Source organism: Solanum tuberosum, unplaced genomic scaffold, assembly GCF_000226075.1.
Source record: "Solanum tuberosum cultivar DM 1-3 516 R44 unplaced genomic scaffold, SolTub_3.0 scf00063, whole genome shotgun sequence".
Classification (NCBI taxonomy): Eukaryota; Viridiplantae; Streptophyta; class Magnoliopsida; order Solanales; family Solanaceae; genus Solanum; species Solanum tuberosum.
Window position 1 is genome coordinate 744,226 of NW_006238988.1, and position 19,262 is coordinate 763,487.

General features: G+C 35.7%; 1 protein-coding gene across 1 annotated transcript in view; it reads left to right on the forward strand.

The window, feature by feature from the left end:
• Window positions 1–19,262, forward strand: part of LOC102584053 (exportin-7) — a 48,506-nt gene that overhangs the window by 12,594 nt on the left and 16,650 nt on the right. The window contains exons 4-22 of the mRNA XM_006345205.2: window positions 3,316–3,378; window positions 5,357–5,474; window positions 5,568–5,698; window positions 5,783–5,878; window positions 6,072–6,195; window positions 8,015–8,082; window positions 12,983–13,069; window positions 13,164–13,316; window positions 13,414–13,506; window positions 13,665–13,724; window positions 13,819–13,922; window positions 14,016–14,103; window positions 14,313–14,417; window positions 14,511–14,615; window positions 14,687–14,739; window positions 14,841–14,904; window positions 15,002–15,136; window positions 15,378–15,490; window positions 15,595–15,688. Coding sequence (XP_006345267.1) covers window positions 3,316–3,378; window positions 5,357–5,474; window positions 5,568–5,698; window positions 5,783–5,878; window positions 6,072–6,195; window positions 8,015–8,082; window positions 12,983–13,069; window positions 13,164–13,316; window positions 13,414–13,506; window positions 13,665–13,724; window positions 13,819–13,922; window positions 14,016–14,103; window positions 14,313–14,417; window positions 14,511–14,615; window positions 14,687–14,739; window positions 14,841–14,904; window positions 15,002–15,136; window positions 15,378–15,490; window positions 15,595–15,688 — 1,854 coding nt within the window. The remainder of the gene's footprint in view (window positions 1–3,315; window positions 3,379–5,356; window positions 5,475–5,567; window positions 5,699–5,782; window positions 5,879–6,071; window positions 6,196–8,014; window positions 8,083–12,982; window positions 13,070–13,163; window positions 13,317–13,413; window positions 13,507–13,664; window positions 13,725–13,818; window positions 13,923–14,015; window positions 14,104–14,312; window positions 14,418–14,510; window positions 14,616–14,686; window positions 14,740–14,840; window positions 14,905–15,001; window positions 15,137–15,377; window positions 15,491–15,594; window positions 15,689–19,262) is intronic.

The following is a 19,262-nucleotide window of genomic DNA, read 5'->3' on the forward strand; positions in this document are numbered from 1 at the left end:
AATAGAGGAGTCAACAGTGGGTGATGAAACTACTTTGTGACTGGGAGGTGCCGCAAGATGAAGGAGACGAGAGAATAATTCATCGATTGTAGGAACTGTAGGGCTAGCTAAAATCTGATCACGTACAGAATCATGATCAGGAGGAAGTCCAGCAAGAGTAAGAACTAGAAACAATGTTTGTCTGTGTTCTTGTTGTTTTTCCACATTCGTAGTAACTGGCATCAATGTGTCAAATTCCTCCATGACTGCCTGTACCTGTCCCAAGTAAGTAGACATGTCGGATTCTTGTTTCTTTAAGTTGGTCAATCGAGATATCACATCATAGAATCGAGATATGTCATTAGTGTATAAAGCACGAGACTTTTCCCAAACTGTATAACACGTCTGGAATGGGCGAAACAAAGGCATCAACTTGGAATCAATAGAACGTCATAGGATACTACATAATTAAGCATCTACTTTCTCCCATTGTGCTTTGGCTTTTGCATCTTCCTCACTAGTCTTTGCCTTTACATCTACCACATGTCTTGTTCGTTAAGTGATCTTGGACACCTTGACCCTTGCACCACAGCTCAACCGAGGAAGCCCAAGATAAATAGTTTGAACTTCCCAATAAAAGTTCTGAAGTGATTATAGGGCTAGAACTTCCAATCCCCATATTTTTATAACCAAAAACATCACACCCAAAAGACATTATGCTAAACTTGTCTTGGAAACAACGAAAAAAACTTGATTATTGAGATCTGTTTGTCGGAAAATTCAAATCTCGAAGAAAAAGTCGCCAGAAACAGCCTGGAAATAGCTGGAACCATGATTCCGGCGATCGGATTAGGTCAAAAACAGTATGGGCCTGGTCGGAATGGCTGGACGACCCCAACTGTCAAAAAATTTCTCAAAAAATATGATCAGAAAATCTCACACGCCGGTGCGTGTGCCAAATCTCGCCGGAAACTATCACCTCTGATCAGCACGTGAGAGCGCGTGGGGTGATGTTTTTCGGTGGTTCTGGCTGGGGTTTGGTCACGGGGGCTTTTCGAGCCTCGTGGTGGTGTTGGTTTTCGCACAACACCCACAGAAAGAAAAAAGAATAACAAAATCAGACCCAACAGTCACCGAAAATTGACATAGACATACGGTGACTTGTTTGTTCTCACCAATGTTCTGATACCATATGAGAAATATATGAGAAAAATGTTATTGAATTGTGTATCTAAATAGTTACATTGAGACCCTATTTATAGACACTACATTGGAATCCTTTTCCAACTAGGATTTCTATTCTTATTCCTATTCCTATTCCTATTCCTATTCCTATTCTAAGTAGGAAATACTTATTTCTATTCTAACAAACGTGTCGAATTCCTCTATGACTGCCTGTACCTGTCCCAAGTAAGTAGACATATCAGATTCTTGTTTCTTTAAGTTGGTCAATCGAGATATCACATCATAGAATCGAGATATGTCATTGGTGTATAAAGCATGAGCCTTTTCCCAAACTGTATAACACGTCTGAAATGGGCGAAACAAGGGCATCAATTTGGAATCAATAGAACGCCATAGGAGACTACATAATTGAGCATCTACTTTCTCCCATTGTGCTTTGGCTTTTGCATCTTTCTCACTAGTCTTTGCCTTTACATCTACCACATAAGTCTTGTTCGTTAAGTGATCTTGGACACCTTGACCCTTGCACCAAAGCTTAACCGAGTAAGCCCAAGATAAATAGTTTGAACTTCCCAATAAAAGTTCTGAAGTGATTATAGGGATAGAACTTCCAATCCCATATTTTTAGAACCAAAAACATCACACCCAATAGACATTATGCTAAATTTGTCTTGGAAACAACAAAAAAAACTTGATTATTGAGATCTGATTGTCGGAAAATTCAAATCTCGAAGAAAAAGTCGCTGGAAACAGCCTGGAAATAGCCGGAACCCTAATTTCGGTGATCGGATCAGGTCAAAAACAGTATGGGCCTGGTCGGAATGGCTGGACGACCCCAATTGCCAAAAAATTTCTCAAAAAATATGATCAGAAAAACCCGGCGCGTGAGCCAGATCTCGCCGGAAACTATCACCTCCGATCGACGCGTGAGAGCGTGTGGGGTGATGTTTTCCGGTGGTTCTGGTTGGGGTTTGGTCGCGGGAGCTTTCCGAGCCTCGTGGTGGTGTTGGTTTTCGCACAACACCCAAAGAAAGAAAAAAAGAATAACAAAATTAGACCCAACAGTCACCGGAAATTGACATAGACATACGGTGACTTGTTTGTTCTCACCAATGCTCTGATACCATGTGAGAAATATATGAGAAAAATATTATTGAATTGTGTGTCTAAATACTTACATTGAGACCCTATTTATAGACACTACATTGGAATCCTTTTCCAACTAAGATTCCTATTCTTATTCCTATTCCTATTCCTATTCTAAGTAGGAAATACTTATTTCTATTCTAACAGATAGTAAAGGATGAAAGTCATTTTTGGTGAAAGAACCAACGAAAATATTGTGAAGTTCATAAATCATGTCATAATATTGTGAAGTTCATACTTGTTTATCATGAAAATCGTATCATAAATAGTAAAGTTCTACCTTTGAGAAAAACCATGGTGTTCATACTTGTCATAAAAAATCATCAGAAATCACGGTTCATAGTTATAAGAGTCATATCGTAAGTAAAATCCTTAATAGGAATCATCAAACTCAGTTTTCAAAGAAAATCATACTTTTCATATAACTTTTGCATTTGCTGACTTATCCCACACTTCCTGTTGACCTTGTGGATATGATTGCGGTATGTGATTAGTTTTAGTTACGTAGTTGTTTACAAAGAAATCCCTAATAGAGTTCACAACAAAATTGCAATTATGTAGCAGAGTACAGAAGAAGATGATATTGATGTGAGTGGTGAATTTTAAAGACTGATATTTAAGGAGTATCAGAATCTTTTCAAGAGGTCTCTTGCAGAATATGTAATATGATGTGGAATGTAGAAACTGATTTATTTTGGTTTATTGGACTTTGTTCATCATTTTTGGCACGATTGTACTTATTATTCTCATCTTTTAAGAGGGTTTAAGAATGTTCATAATTTTTTTTATGGATGTCCAAATTTTGGTGAGAACAGAATGTGAGCTTATAGTCCGTGAAGATTGATAGATATTTGTGTGTCGCCTTCTCTTTCTCTTTAATTTTAGTGTATGACTTATTATTTTTCCTTCTTCCCGTAAGTTTCTACGACTTGCACTAGTATATTTGCCAATTTGGTGATAAATTTCTAATAGATTTTTTTGTGATGTGTGGTATCTATGCCTCAGACAGAATCTCATTATGCAATTGGTTTGAAGATATTGAATCAACTCGTGTCAGAGATGAATCAGGTTAGTATTTCATAAGGCTTATATTTCTTAATAAGACTTTGACTGACTGATGTCATATTCCTGTCAAAACCATGTAGATGAAATTTAAGAAGGGTATCCCATGAATTAGTTGAGGTGCACGAAAGCTGGCCCGAATACCACGGTTATCAAAAAAAAGAAAGAAAGGGAAACTAGCAAAGGAGATATCATGTTATATTTCAACTGCTACAGTTGTGAGCTTTTAAAAATATGTTGGTGCCGAATGACATATCCTAAATCTCCTAATGGGTTGTCTATTTCTGGGGTGTTACAATTTATGTACATAAAAAATGTTCGTTATCTAGTAAGGGCATCTCCAACCCTGTTCTCTATTTCACTCTCCAACAATATAGAGTTCTCTATTTTTTCAGGCAATCAACTCCAACCCAATTCTCTATTTTACTCTCCAAAAAAAACTTCTTCTCTCTCCTCAATATTATATTATTATTTCTATTTCATTCTTATTTTCCTATTTCATAATATAAATCCCTTCTTTCTTTTTTCTCCAAATAATCACTTTTATATCATTTTCATGTGATATAAAATTTTATTTTTTCAAATTCTTTTTTTGATCTAAAATTATATTTATTCTAAATTTCTAAATAACATAAATTGGAAGCAAATATTATATAATATACAAATTAATGAACAATTCAAATAAAAGTGAAATCATTAATGAAATATAATTATATAAACACTACATAAATACCCAACTTTCAAGATTATTAAGCTGCTCACATAAATGCTCTATTAACACATTATGGAGATCAAAATGAGCATTTTTGTCCTTAATCTTTTTATGTCTAGCTAAAAATTGTTCAAATCGAAAATTTTCATCTACCACCATTTTTGTCGAATTGGAGTCTCTACGACATCTTGAATTGGTGCATTAAGATTACATCCATCCTTGATTATCATGTTGTGCAATATGATACATGTAGTCATTATATCATGTAACACTTCTTTTCTCCAAAAACGTGATTGTCCTACGATAATTGCAAAACGTGATTGCAAACCTTCGAATGTACGTTCAACATCTTTTCGGCTCGATTCTTGTTTCATCGCGTAATATTTCTTCTTTTGAGAACGTAGATTACGAATAGTTTGAACAATTGTAGTCCATTTAAAATTGTGCAATCTTTATAGTGAAAAATAATAATAAAATCAAATTATATTAAATTGACAAAAAAAATTTAAAAATTGAAATATTATTATTTCGGAATGAAAGTATTATATATTAAATAATATATATATTTTTAAAAATATTATATTACATTTAAAAAGAATTACGAATATTAGAGATTTAATTCATAGCCTTAATATGAAAAATAATATGTTAATTACAAAATAATAGAAATAATAATAAAATAATAAAAAAGTGAAATAGAGAGTGTGAATAATAGTTCTCCAAATTTGGAGAATTACTATTCAACTCTCTATATACGGAGAGTAGAGAGTGAAATGGAGGGTGGTTGGAGAGCTCATTCTCTATTTTACTCTCCAAATATAGAGAATGGAGAGTAAAATAGAGTGGGGTTGGAGATGGTCTAGCTCTTTTAAAGTGATTTATCAGAAGTCTTCTCACATGCAAAGGTCCCCAGATTTTGACATTGATATAGTACTGCTTTTTGTTCCCCCTTTGCTGTCAAATTACTTCATTGTATCTTATTAACTCTACCTTTTAGTCAAGCTCCTGGTTTAATTCAGGAAACTCTTGAGATCATTACTTTGGAATTTAGTTTTGTATATGAGTTGAAGAGAGAATTATCAGCTGAATCTTATGTTGCTAATTGTTGCAATTTTATAGCTAGGTACTTTTTCTTCTGATTTCTAGTATTCTGATATGGACTTAATAAATGGGTAGATTTAAGTCTTTAACCTCCTTATTCTTTGAATCAGCCAGTTCATACAGCTAATAAACTTGTGTGGTTATACATTTTCTTGATTGCAAAATATCCAGCCCAGTCCTGGATTGCCATCAGCACAGCATCGTAGGGTGGCTTGCTCCTTCAGAGATCAATCGCTTCTTCAAGTATTCCAAGTATCCTTGACATCAATGGCCCAACTGAAAAATGATGGTAATACTCCATCAAATACAATCATAATTGTGATATTTGACATTGTTATGTGCAATTTGTTATCTTACTGTTGTTGCTTGTATTAATATGCAGTAACAATTTCTAAGAATGCGGCTAGCAGCAAACTACATGAACTGGCGCTTGCTCTGTCCCTGAAATGTTTATCATTCGACTTTATGGGAACAACGGTTGATGAAAGTTCGGATGATTTTAACACTATTCAGGTGGTTTTATCTTCTATAACATATATTTATCAAATTGTCTAACGTACCTGCAAATATCATGTTGCTCACTTAACATTGTTGCAGATCCCATCTTCATGGAAGCAAGTCCTGGAGGATCAATCGACGGTGCAGATTTTTTTTGACTATTATGAAATCAATAAGCCTAACATATCGAAGGAGGTCAGTATCATACTGTTTCTGGTGCTTTTTTGCTTCGTTGTTGTCACACATATTTAACTCATGTGACTGGTGGTTTGAACAATTTAATTGATTTACTAAACTGTTGTCAAGAATGCTCTTTTCAGTCCTCAGTTCAGATTCTCAAACTTGAAGCAGTAAATTGACAAGTGTAACAAGCTTAATTTTGTCTCAGGCTTTAGAGTGTTTAGTCCGGCTGGCTTCAGTGAGGAGATCTCTGTTTTCAAATGACACTTCTAGAGTGAAATACTTGGCACACCTGATGACAGGAACCAAAGACATTATGCAAACTGGGAAAGGTGAATAGGATTATTGTATTTCAATTATGTTGGTCATCTTTAAAGACATCATAATCATATCAGATAACATTAGCTGTGTGGGTTTTATATAAATTTGAAGATCAGGATTGGCCTCTCAATTTTCTGTTATTCTCTCCTGGTGTTTTATTTTATTTCTCTTTTCAGTTCTTTGGTTATCTAGACGATTTCTTTCGTAGAGTGGCGTTTTATTAAATTTTACGTTTTGGATTGCTATGTTTCTGTATAAATCTAGTGTGATAATATCATATCCAACTCTGCTTGGCCATTGAATTTGCAGACACTTGTTCTGGTCTTGACTGAGGATAGATGCATTTGGCCTCCAGAAGCCTAACATAAAACATCTGTGGTGTTTATCCATCTTGAAGTCCGTTTGAGGCAATGTCTCTTTGGAGTTAGAATCCCTATGTGTAGACGCCTAACATGTAAACATCCATCTTGGATCTTTTTGTGACAAGTAATACAGTAAATTTTTGTTGATGATCTGGGGAAAACCCTTTATACCAGAACCTACAAGACGAAGATATACTTTCCAGCAAATGACACACATCATCTATACCAGCAAGAATCTCATTGGGGCTCCAAATTCTGTTAAAAATAAAGGGAATTCCCCTTATATGTGCAAAGCGAAGTATCCCATCAAAACTTATCCTTTTTTTTTGCTCACAGTACCCAAATAAGTGCTGGGGGAGCCACAATCTAGGTTCTGCTTTTCCTTCTTTCGTGTTGAGAGCCCAACTATGTGTCATGTCCTTCACTGCACCTCACATGTGTTATTATGCTCTGTGCACTGCTGGTTCACTATCCAGTTGTGGTGGACATTCCTCAACTTGTTTTTCCTTTTCAAAGTAAGTTGAGGAAAATCCTCCACAACTGGTTAGTGAACCAAGAGTGTACAAGATGGTGATTCACATCTTCTCCCAGTTGTTTATATATGTAACAGTGCCTCACATATGTAATATACCTTATGTTTTCTGGCCTTAGGATTACACCCCTTGATGTCATTCTTGTGAATAGGCATACCTTCTTCGATGCTTCTGTATCCAAACTGACGGATATGGAAACCCCTATCTTCTCTTTTCAACAACCTGTGATAAAAAAATTTGACCAAGAAGATACCGCTCCCTTCCTTTCTACATCTGTATGTCCTGATTTGATTGAGTAATGCTTTGTTTTTAGTGCGTATTTATCAGGCTTTGGAGTTCCCTAATCTTCCACTCTTGCATGTTTCTCCTAAACTATAGCTCTCATATTGCCTCCCTGTTTTGCTCTCAGTATACCTGATAAATTGTTGCTTCCTTTTGATTTGATATGCGAAAGTCAAAAGGATTGGTGACACTTCGTGTATCTTCGCCTCACCATCCTTGCCTCCAAAAACCGACCTTGTTTAATTTTCCATTACCAACTGCTAATGTCTGGCGGTAAAGCTTTTAAAATGAAAGCTTATAATTAACAACATCCATTTTAAGTATTAAAAAATTGATGAAGTAACAGGTCTCATTTTAATGCAATCTTGCTGCTGTATTTTTCTATTTACTTGTAATTATCAATGGGTGCAGCCGTGCAGTACACTTACGCAGATAGGTCTTTTGAGTTTGATGACATATTTTTCCTACTTTATTTTTCTCCTATCTTTGAATATGAAGGGATGGGGGAGGGAGAAAGGAACATGAACATAAGTTGATTCCTGCTGATTTAGCGTCAACTTGATTGAGCAAACAGATGGTGGTTTAGAGTGTTACATTTGCTATGTTCTGTTATAGGATGTCATTATGACTCCCCATCCCCCTCCTTGGAACAGGTCTGGCTTGTCATGATAATTATCATGAGTTCTGTCGGCTTCTTGGACGTTTTAAAGTCAATTATCAGGTATGAAGCCTTTTCCCCTTCACCTTTTTTCTTCTTGATAATATGAAAAGGTAGTGTTACGCATCGGCATTGATTTAAATTCTTTTTGTGAGGGTTCATATAAGCTGACATAAGGTGTTTTTTTTGGTGTCCATAGTTAACTTTAATAATGTATGTATAATTCTAAGATTGTGTTCTCTTGGTTTTCTCCTTATTGCATTCTTAACTCAGATAGCATTTTGAAATTGTATCTTGTAGATTTTGGAATTTCCTTTGCATATATCCATGTTTGCTTAGATTTGTGATTAAGAGAAGTGAGGAAATTTACCTTAGGTTAATATTTTAAAGCCAGGAACTACCTACGTTCATCAAAAGGAATTCAATCGAATCCAGTTCATCGAGAAATTTTACTATTTATATTTGTACTTAAACTTTTTTAAAAGGTCTACCTATAGTACATGTCGAATCTGCTTGACAATACAATGATGTTAGAGTAGTGGTCAAACATGTTAAGATCAAAAGGTCGCATGTTTGTAGATTTTGTTTTGCACCACATGTTTTTTTTTATATGGAAGCCTCCAAAACACTTTTGCTTGTTTTAAAGAAAGGGTTTAGACTTTGTACTCCTCACTCCATTGTTGCATCTCTACTCTCTCACCTCCTTTTCTGCGTCACTACCCGCAGTTGCTCCTTGGCACCTCCTCCAATGTTGGCCAGTCAGGTGCCAGCACACTTCATCAGTCTGATGTTCACGGAATAAGTTGCACAACCTTTGTGTTAAAGAAAAGCCCTTTGCTATATATGTCAATAATGCCTAGGGCATTGGAAAATGAGGCATTTCATTGTGGGGTCTTATCATCAGTGGTGGATCCAGGATTTTCGGCTTATGGGTGCTCACTTCTTTTAATGTAAAATTACTATAAATTATATAGTATAAATGCATAATTATTTAAACGCGATATTTAAAACATTAATGAGAAAAAATAAGATTAATTTACAAAAACAAAAAAAATAATCAATTTTTGAGGAAAAAAATTAGTTTAAAGGATTTCATAACCAAATAGCCAGATTTCTCCAGAAAAATAAGATAAGTTATTGGACATGACTTTTTAATTTTGTCATGTCACGAGAAACTTACCAAACGTAAAAGAAATTAAGACTAAAAGTTAAGTATATAAAGAAAAAAAAGAGAAGAACATGTGAGAGTTTATATTGGAGGGAAAGAGAAAAAATAGAAAATGTGTAAATAATTGTTATTAGTGAGAATCTAACCCTTGACCTCCTTAAAGACAAGGCCTTCAAACTAGTCACTAGACCAAAGCACCTATGTGAAGATTTGTTCACTGGGTGCTGAACATTTAATATGCTCAAAGTTTGAAGAAATTACTATATATCTATAAAAACACTTTCATGTCAAGATTAATGGTTGCTCGAGCACCCGGAAGAATGAATGTGGGTCTGCCCCTACTTATCATCTTATTTGAATGAAGCAGAAACTACTTGTATTTGCATGCGAGTTGATTAAGTGATCAGAATTTTTCAATGGGATAATGGATACAAATCCTGGTGGCTAGCCCCCAAGGCCTAGCTCAAGTGGCAAAAGGTGGAGGATTTGTGGCTTAGGTCGCAGGTTCAAGCCCCACACCATGCAAAGCGAAGCCCGGTATTTAAGTGGAGAAGGGTAGAGGGGCGGGCCCATTATCCACCGAGTTTAGAAGGCTGTGATTGGTCCAAAGGGCGGGTCACAGACGGATTTCTCGGTTATAAAAAAAAATAAAAAAATCCTGGTGGCTAAGGGATGATTTTCAAGGCCTTGGAAAAATCTAATAAAATTAAAGTTTGTAGCTACTCTGCTAGACATCCAATTTCTTGTTCATCATTGGTAACTAGGAGTTTAATCCGTATATAAATGAATAACATAAAAAATATTGCAGGGGTTGAAATGGAAAAAAAGTATTTGGTATGAGCTAAATGGCTGTGAAAACCCAAAATGTTAACCTGTGTTGGGGCAATGTGAGGGGACTCTGAACACTACCTGATTATGATGAGGTTATAACGGGGATCATCTCTTAGCCCGTTCCTATTTTCCTTAGTGATGGATGAATTGACACATCATATTCAAAAAGCGCTGCCATGATGTATGTTATTTGCTGATGACATAGTATTGATTGACGAGATGAGCGGTAGAGTTAATGACATGTCGTAGAGTCTAAAAGTTTCAGGTTAAGTGAGACTAAAATAGAGTACATGATAAGAATGGGGTTACTTGAAAGAAACAAGAAAACAATGCGGAAGTGAAAATACGAAGATCAAAGATGGAATTTAAAGATATGTGACATTCTAGAATAAGATTCCTAAATTTCAAGATTAAGTGCTAAAAACCTTAATTGATCTTAGTTTTCAAATTTAGTGGATTAAAATTAGTTATGATACTAATAGATTCAATTCAAGAACATCAATCAAAAGGTGATCTAGACCCCTATTTCAAAGAAATTAGAGACAATAATTAGTATATTGCATATTACTTTCCTAGATTAGCTTAAATATAAACCAAAGATATCAAGTTATAAATTAGTGTTACCTCTTAAAGAATTGTTCTTACAAGGTTATAAGACAAATTCATAGTTACTACACACAAAGGTGTAAAGAACAGAAACCTCTCAAATGATATTCATAATAATGTTGTTTTTAAAAATAACAAAAACCACCCTATATATCGGGAAGACCTATGTTAAATAGCATGGTTTTCGTTTCCTACTTTTATGAAAACAAAAAAGGTCTACTTTCAAATATATATACTCCCTCCGTTTAAAAAAGAATGACCTCCTTTCCGTTTTAGTCTGTTTCAAAAAGAATGACCTCTTTCTTTTTTTTGGTAACATTTTAATTTCAGCTTTCCACGGGACATATTTAAGGCCACAAGATTAAAGGGCAATTTTGTACATTTGACATAACTTTAATTTAGGACCACAAGATTCAAAAGTCTTCTTTATTTTCTTAAACTCCGTGCCAAGTCAAACTAGACCATTCTTTGTGAAACAGAGGGAGTAATAAAGTAATTAATGTACAACAAATATAACCATGTTTTATTTACATACAAAATAACCAAAAATCACAGTAAATATACACCTACTATACAATATAGCTTGGCCAAAAGTCATGGAAAATATACACTGACTATACAATATAGTTTACCTATACATTAGCTATACACTGACTATGCATTATGATACACTCAAAAAGTTTAACTATACATGAAATATGCACTGGCTATACATGAAGTATACAATGACGATTCAATCCCGATCAACTCAAAATCATCTCTACATAGTCCCAAAATTTAGATATGAATACTCTCGATGTTTTTAGTCTTTTGATATATAATTCGTTTGAAACGATTCACATTTTCGATACGCCTAATTTTTTTTAAAGAAGAAGCAGAAAAAGGATGAAGAAGACGAAGCCGGAAGAAAGAAAATGAAGAAGAAGAATGACGACGAAGAAGAAAAAGCAAACAACTGATGAAATTGAAAAAAGAAAGAAGAAGCCATTAATGTATGAATTGAAAGGAAGAGGAAGAACATATTTGGCTAATTTTAGCAATTTTTGAAAGTTAGGCTAATTTGGGGGTAACACCAAGTGCCGACATAATTTGCTCGCTAATAAATACTAAAATCAAACTAGGAAACTTTAAACTAGGAAAGCTAGTAAAAATCATACCAAAATTCTTCCCAAAACTACCTACTAGAAATAAGGAAAGTAAGTGCCAAATTAGCACCATAACTGAAGCCACTTTTCAACATGTTTAGGCGTGAATTTCAACTTGTCGTAGGCTTGATTTTCAGCCCCCATGACTCTATGTGGGGTTGACTTCCAGTCCCCTTTTGGGGTCTATGTGGCCCAATTTAGGGCTCCATGTGGTCCTTATCTTCCTCTTATTAGACTTGTACTTGGATCATGAAATATGTGTATCATTTAGCCCATTCTGTTCCTCAATTCTTGGACTCGTTCTTGGGCTCTTCTTCCACGATAAGCATCTTCTTAATTTCTCATTGAATCCTGTCAACCTTTAATAGGATAAGCTTGAAATATTAACTTATATTATTATTCCAAAATAAAAATGTTAACTTTTGTAACAGTGTAATTAAAATACGGGAGGTATGCATAAAAACGCAAACCATAATGGAAGGCAGTGTTATGAACCCAAATCTGGAAAGAGGTCTCTGAAATTATGCAAACTAATAATTAGAAACTTCGAAGCAATAGATGAATGTTTTAATTGCCTAAAGATTGAGATTTATTAATTAAATAGTTAAATTTTTTCATGATTTTTCTGCTTAGGGTTTTAGCAAGTACTTTAATTTTGCCAAGATTTGTGAATTAATAATAATACTAAGATAATCCAAGAGAAGATGTAAAGTAGGTTTAGTTTATAATTTTGAGATTACCCTAGTATCATTTGGACCAGAGTATGACATTGCTTGAATCTAAAAGAACTTCATGTAAGGTGAAATAAAAATAATGTTGTTTTTACTACCATAAAAGCATAATAATATCGGTCAATACAACATCATATTGAAGTAGTTGCTAGTGGGTATGTAGTATGAAGACAAAGAAACTTGTATTAGTAAACCATTTTAGGTCCATAACCTGAACCAAGTTGGTAAAGCCAATTCTTCGATAATGGTTGACCATATCAAAGTCTTCATGAGGATATACTCATGGATAATTTGTTTTCTCTTAAATTATTTTTTTGGATGAACGTTGGTTGCTCTTAAATTTGCTTCTCATTGACATGCTCATTGCAGAATTTACCATTTGTCTCGAGTCTGACCAGGCCAGGATATTTTGTTTCATCTTCCTTTTCCCCACAATGTGTTTGATGTGCCTTCTTTATGTGGTTTTGATACTTCTTTCGCAGTTATCAGAGCTTGTGAATGTGGAAAGTTATGGGGATTGGATACGTCTGGTTGCTGAATTTACTTTGCGATCTTTGCAGTCTTGGCAGGTTAACTCTTTGATAACTGGATTCAAGAATAGCCTTTGGTCATTAAAATTTTACTCTGTTTTCACGAAATTTCTGATTTTATTCCCATGATCAGTGGGCTAGCAGCAGCGTTTACTACCTCCTTGGGCTGTGGTCTAGATTGGTTTCGTCAGTTCCATATTTGAAGGGAGACACACCAAGCCTGCTTAGTGATTTTGTGCCAGAGATTGTCAAAAGTTTTATCACATCTCGATTTGGTTCTTTTCAGGTTGCACTGAATCGATTTTGCATGTGAGGTTGCATCAAGAGTTATCATATTAAGTTGTGGCTTTCGATTTACTTTCTGTTATGTTTTGGTGTTGCAGGGTGAAGTCTCTGATCTCTCAGAGAACCCCCTTGACAATGTTGAACTTCTTCAAGATCAGCTCGACTGCCTTCCTAATCTTTGCAGATTTCAGGTTCAGACTCTAAAATATCGACACTTCAAAGATTATCAAAATGTTCTGAAAGCTGCTCGACTTTCTGTTCATTTTTTTTTAGTTCAGACTGCTCAGAATATGTTGACTGTTGGTTTTTGACTTACTGAATTTTCTGAATTCGGTTTTGTTCGATACAGTATGAGAGCTGTAGCTCATACATTATGCAGATTACTGATCCTCTGCTTCAGATGTATATGGTATGCTTAGATCGTCATCTAATAATTTGTAAGAGTTGAATGCCTAATGGAGCTTATGTGTTTGCAGTGATACATTTGTTTCTGTCTGAAACAGGAATCTGCTGATCCCCAGGTTCTTACAGTGGTGGAAACAAAATTTGCTTGGATAGTTCACATTATTGCAGCTATTGTTAAGACTAAGCAGATTAGTGGATACAGGTATTGCCAGCTATATGCTTATTTTAACTGTGTTGTGAATCTTCTAGGTTTACCATTCACCTAATTTTCTCTCATGTATATTTCCACTTTCAGTGGTGAATCTCAAGAAATCCATGATGCAGAACTTTCAGCACGTGTACTGCAGCTGATAAATGTTACTGATAGTGGCTTACGCAGTCAGGTTCACTCAAATTTCCTCCTGATACTTTGACAATATAGCATTAAAATGTAGAGAAGTTATTTTGTCATGTTCAGCTGAATTAAAATGAAGGTCTAACTCTATTGTGTATTGTACTTTGTTTTTTCCTTAGTAACTTGATCGAATTTGCTTATATTGGGTGACATTTTTGGTACTCACGTATTGTTTTTGTCATTCTTCATATAATCCAGAGATATGCAGAAACAACCAAACAACGCCTTGATCTAGCTATTCTTGTGTTCTTCCAGAACTTCCGAAAGTCGTATGTTGGAGATCAGGCAATACATTCATCTAAGGTACATAATTGAAATTTCTTTGCTATCTTACCCAAGTGCTAAACTTCTTATTTCATTTCTTACTGGGTATTTAATCCATTTATTCCTCTGCAGCAACTATATACTAAATTGGCTGAGCTTCTTGGGCTCCATGATCATCTGCTTATATTGAATCTCATTGTTGGGAAGATAGCAACGAATCTTAAGTTTTACAGAGAGGTAATTGTAATAGTTGATTTCTTGTGATTTTTTGATGAAAGTGAATCATTATTTCTCTTCTTTTTCATTAGAGTGATGGAGTTATCAGTCAAACATTAAATCTCATGTTGGAAATGGCGTCTGGGCAAGTATCATCTTACTATTCTTCTCAACTCTTTTGCTATTATTAGAATTGAGGACATCTCCTGGCTCTTTGTAATTAGTTTAACCTTCTTGAATTGACAGATATATGACTGCAAAACTTCTGGTAAAATTGGATACCACTCAATTAATAATCTCCAATCGGAATGTAAGTATTGTTTGTAACTGCGGTATATTGCTCTCTTTTCAAGTTGTTCCTAAAGATTTGCGGCTTTGATCTGATACTTTAAATTCTGCATATTCAGAGGGAAGAATTCCCCTTTTTGGGGGACTACAGGTGCTCTCGTAGTAGAACTACCTTCTACTATATTATTGGCTTGTTGATCTTCATGGAAGATAGCTTTTTGAAATTTAAAGCATCAATGGATCCACTTCTGCAGGTATTCATGTTTTTGGGATTGTGATTAATGTAACATTCTTATTTGTCTTACCTTGAATAGTATGTGAAGTGTTTTCCCCCCTCGGCATTTTTTTTTTGTTTAATCGCACCTCAAATTGCTCAACTCTCTTTTCATTAATTAATTGCTCCTAGTACTTTGTTTTAGTATTAAAAAATTCAGAAGCTTTACGTATGTTTCTGCTCCTCACTCTGATAATTTGAGTTTAATGATGCAATAAAAGGTCTTGCTCAGTTTGGAATTGATACCAGATGCCTTGTTTCACACTGATGATGTTAAACAAGCATTAATTGGGTTGATGAGGGATCTTAGAGGAATTGCAATGGCTACAAGTAGGTTAGTAGCATGGTCAATATCAATATTTTCTGTTGAGGGACTAGACTTGAATATTTTTGACACACTAATTTTTTCTTTGTTCTCCTATTCCTACCATTCAACAGCCGAAGAACATACGGTTTTCTATTTGATTGGTTATATCCAGCACATATTCCTCTTCTTCTCAAGGCCATAACAGTATGGGCAGACACTCCAGAGGTGAGACTTAATCCACAACTTGACATACTGCTCTGGTGATTACATTAGCTCGTCCATAATTGGTTATAGTTGCACCCATCAACCCCTTCACCCTACCTCACCATGGTTCTCTTATTACCATCAAAGTTGTGGCTTACAGTTGTTTTATCCATATATTCGTGCTTGGTTCATAAACAGCCTCTCTACCCCACAAAGGTAGGGGTAAGGTCTGCGTACAACCTACCCTCCTCAGACCCATTTGTGGGATTTCACTGGGTATGTTTTATTCACTTGATAATAGAACACTTAAATCCTAGAGGTTTTTTTGTGTATTTGAAAAACAAATGCTTAACAGATGTCAAATATTTGTAATGATTCAACTGGTGAAAGTACTTTTTTGAAGTTATCATGTACACATGCAGTACCTTGTGGTAAGCAGTTAAAGTGTACTACTGCATTAAATCCTTTTAAGGTTTAATTGTTCTTCAAAGAGCGTTAGAGTTAGCTCAGATTTCGAGAACTGGTATGGTGTTTTGAAGTTAGAAAGCTACCGGGCACAATTCTTGAGGGGGGGGGGGGAGTCTCTTTTTTCCCGGTGATCTTAGTTTCTTTCTGGCATCTTGACAGTTTTTTTACTAATCATCTCTCTGTGATTTTAATCTAAAAACTATAGTATCTTTTATGGGGGGAAACAGAATTTATGGTGCTTTGGGATTTAAGTCTTATGATATCACCAGACTCATTGCCAGAGCTGAAGTCTTGTTTGAGTGGGTAGAACGAAGTAGAAATTTGATGCGCAGAACCATGTACATTCAGCCGGGAAACCATGGATGGTTGGTGTTTGTATTACAAGGAGGCATCAAAAGACTCTGGTACTTGCACTAGAAGATTGAAGCTAAACGAATAGTGGGCGAACTTTTTCTGCTCAAGAAAAAACAGCAAATTTGGAAGATTAATAATAAGCATAGTCATGGTGCAAGGTTTAAATAGATCTGTCATTATTATTCCACAGATTGCATTCAATGCTGGGTGGCACAACATTACATTTAAGATTGACAACTTCATGAATGAATACAAAGGAGCCTTTATTACAAACATTCCTAGGAAGGTTGACCCAAAGATCCGTTGTGAAAACTCACTTAGGGCTAGCAAGTTGTTGATAAAGCTGAAGGTCGAATCAACACCAGCAAGAACACTACCATCTCTGGAGGAGTTATGAACTATGAAACTGGCTTGCTAAGCAGGTGTGTTGTTGGGAGTTTCAACATAGATCTGAAGGAGAAATCAATGCTAGCAGATATACGGTGGTGGTCAGTGAACATCTGGAAGAATGTTTTTGGAGTGAACTATATGCAATGGGTGGTTGATCCTATTTATTAGAATTCCCAAACAAACACATGCCAGAACACATTTTACAGGGGGGAATGGTGCTGGAACTTCCAGTCATGTGGTCACTAGCTCCTGAATCTATGATCCAAGAATCTATTTGGCACTAAGAAAAGCAGATGATACAATACCTGTTACAGCAAAAGAACAGGAAGGATTTGAAGAATTTGGTGCATTTGGACGAAATTGTGGAGATTGAAGGAGTTTGTGTATAATTTCCAGTTGTTCCCTTTTAAATGGAGACGTTTCTGGAGAAAATTGCTGCCCTGATCAAAATAAGTTGTTTGGAGGGCCTGACCATTTTGATATTGAAAGCCATGATTATCAACTCCCTTCTTCCAGTTTAGTGGTTTCCCATGAATCTTCCAACATGTTTCATGGGTGTGCCAATGTTTTTTGAAATGATCGCACCATGACCTTTTGTTTTTGTCATCTCCATTCGTCACCTGTTATAAGAGCTGAAGAGTCTATAACAAGTTTTAGTTCAACATTTAAATCAGTTTTTTTTTTTTAAAATGGTAATGGTGTATTCTTCAGTATTAAGGAGATGCTGGTGACCTGCAAACAGAGGGGAACAAAAGAAGAGAAAAAGAAAACAAATACTTACAAGGATCCTAATAATTCTACAATCTGTTCTGTATCCTCTAAACATTTCTCTTACACCAAAAATAAAAGGATGCAATACAATCCCATCTAACCTTCTGAATGGAATTGGACCTATCTTCAAAATTTCTACTATTTCTTTCTTTTCCATACTGTCCACCAAAATGCAATGTGGAATTATCCTCCACCATGCCTTTTGACTCTTGCTCCCCCCTCTTCTTATCCAACAACTCAACAAATCTGCAGTATGCTCGGGCATGGTCCAGTTGTTTTTGTGAGACTAAGGAAGATGGCCCAAATTTGTGTTGTAAAGTTGCAATGCAAGAATAGATGCTGGTTGGTCTCTGCTGCGTTCCTGCATAATGAACACCAAGATACTATAATCTTTCCTTTTCTCCTCATCACTTCATGTGTCAGGCAAGCCCTTCTAGCAACCAACCATGTAAAGCATTTTATCTTAGTTGGTGCTAAGGTTCTCCATACCTTTCTCCACAAACTCTGCTTAGAGTTGCGTTACTGTGGACTTTCCATTTTGTATGCTTTGCTAACCGTGAAAGCCCCATCTTTACTATGTTTCCATCTCAAAGAATCAGGAGCATTGGTGATGCCAGGGAATTTTTCTAATAGCTCTAGCAATTTGGCCACTCTCTCCACTTCCCAGTCATTCAAAAACCTTCTGAAGATTAGATCCCACCCTTGTGCTGTCCAACATTCATTGATATTTGCATCAGGATTACTACATAGTAAGAACAGATCTGGAAAGGATTCTTTTAGAGGAATTTGTTTGTTCCACGCATCTGTCTAAAACTTAGTTCTCCTGCCATCTCCCACTTCAATGTACGTATTAGCTTCAAGTTTTTTGCCATAAGTTTCTGATAGTTCTCCAGACCTCCACACATAGGCATCAACACTAACATTACTGCACCAAGGATTGTACTCACCATACTTGGATCTGATGACATCCTTCCATAAAGCTTTGCCCCGCTTCATTATACCTCCATAACCACTTCATCAAAAGGCTATTGTTTTGTTTCCTTAGATCTCTAATACGCATACCTCCTTTGTCTTTGCTTTTCAAGGTTATCTCCCATTTGACTAGGTTGTAACCTTTAATTTTTTTGCGTCCATGCCAAAGGAAGTCCCTCCTTAATTTGTCCAGCTTCTTCAGAACTTTGGGGGGTAATGGAAATAGTGACATGACATAAGTAGGAAGGGAGTCTAGCACTGAATTGATGAGAGTGTGTCTGCCTCCCATAGACAAATATTGAGCCTTCCATCTTGCTAATCTCCTTTCTGTTTTCTCCACAATGCTATCCCAAATTTGTATGCTCTTGTGTTCATTGCCCAAAGGCATACCTAAGTAAACTGTTGGCATATTCTCCACTTTGCACCCCAAAATATCTGCCAGATTCAAAATGTTTGTCACCTCCTTGATTGGAAATAAATTGCTTTTCCCCCAATTCACTTTTAGACCCGAGGAAGCTTCAAAAAACAGTGAGATTGTTTTTAAGAATCTTATCTGGTCCTCCCTAGGTTCACAAAAAATGATAGTGCCATCTGCATATAGCAAATGACAAATTTCTTTAACTTGTCCATTGCTACCCTG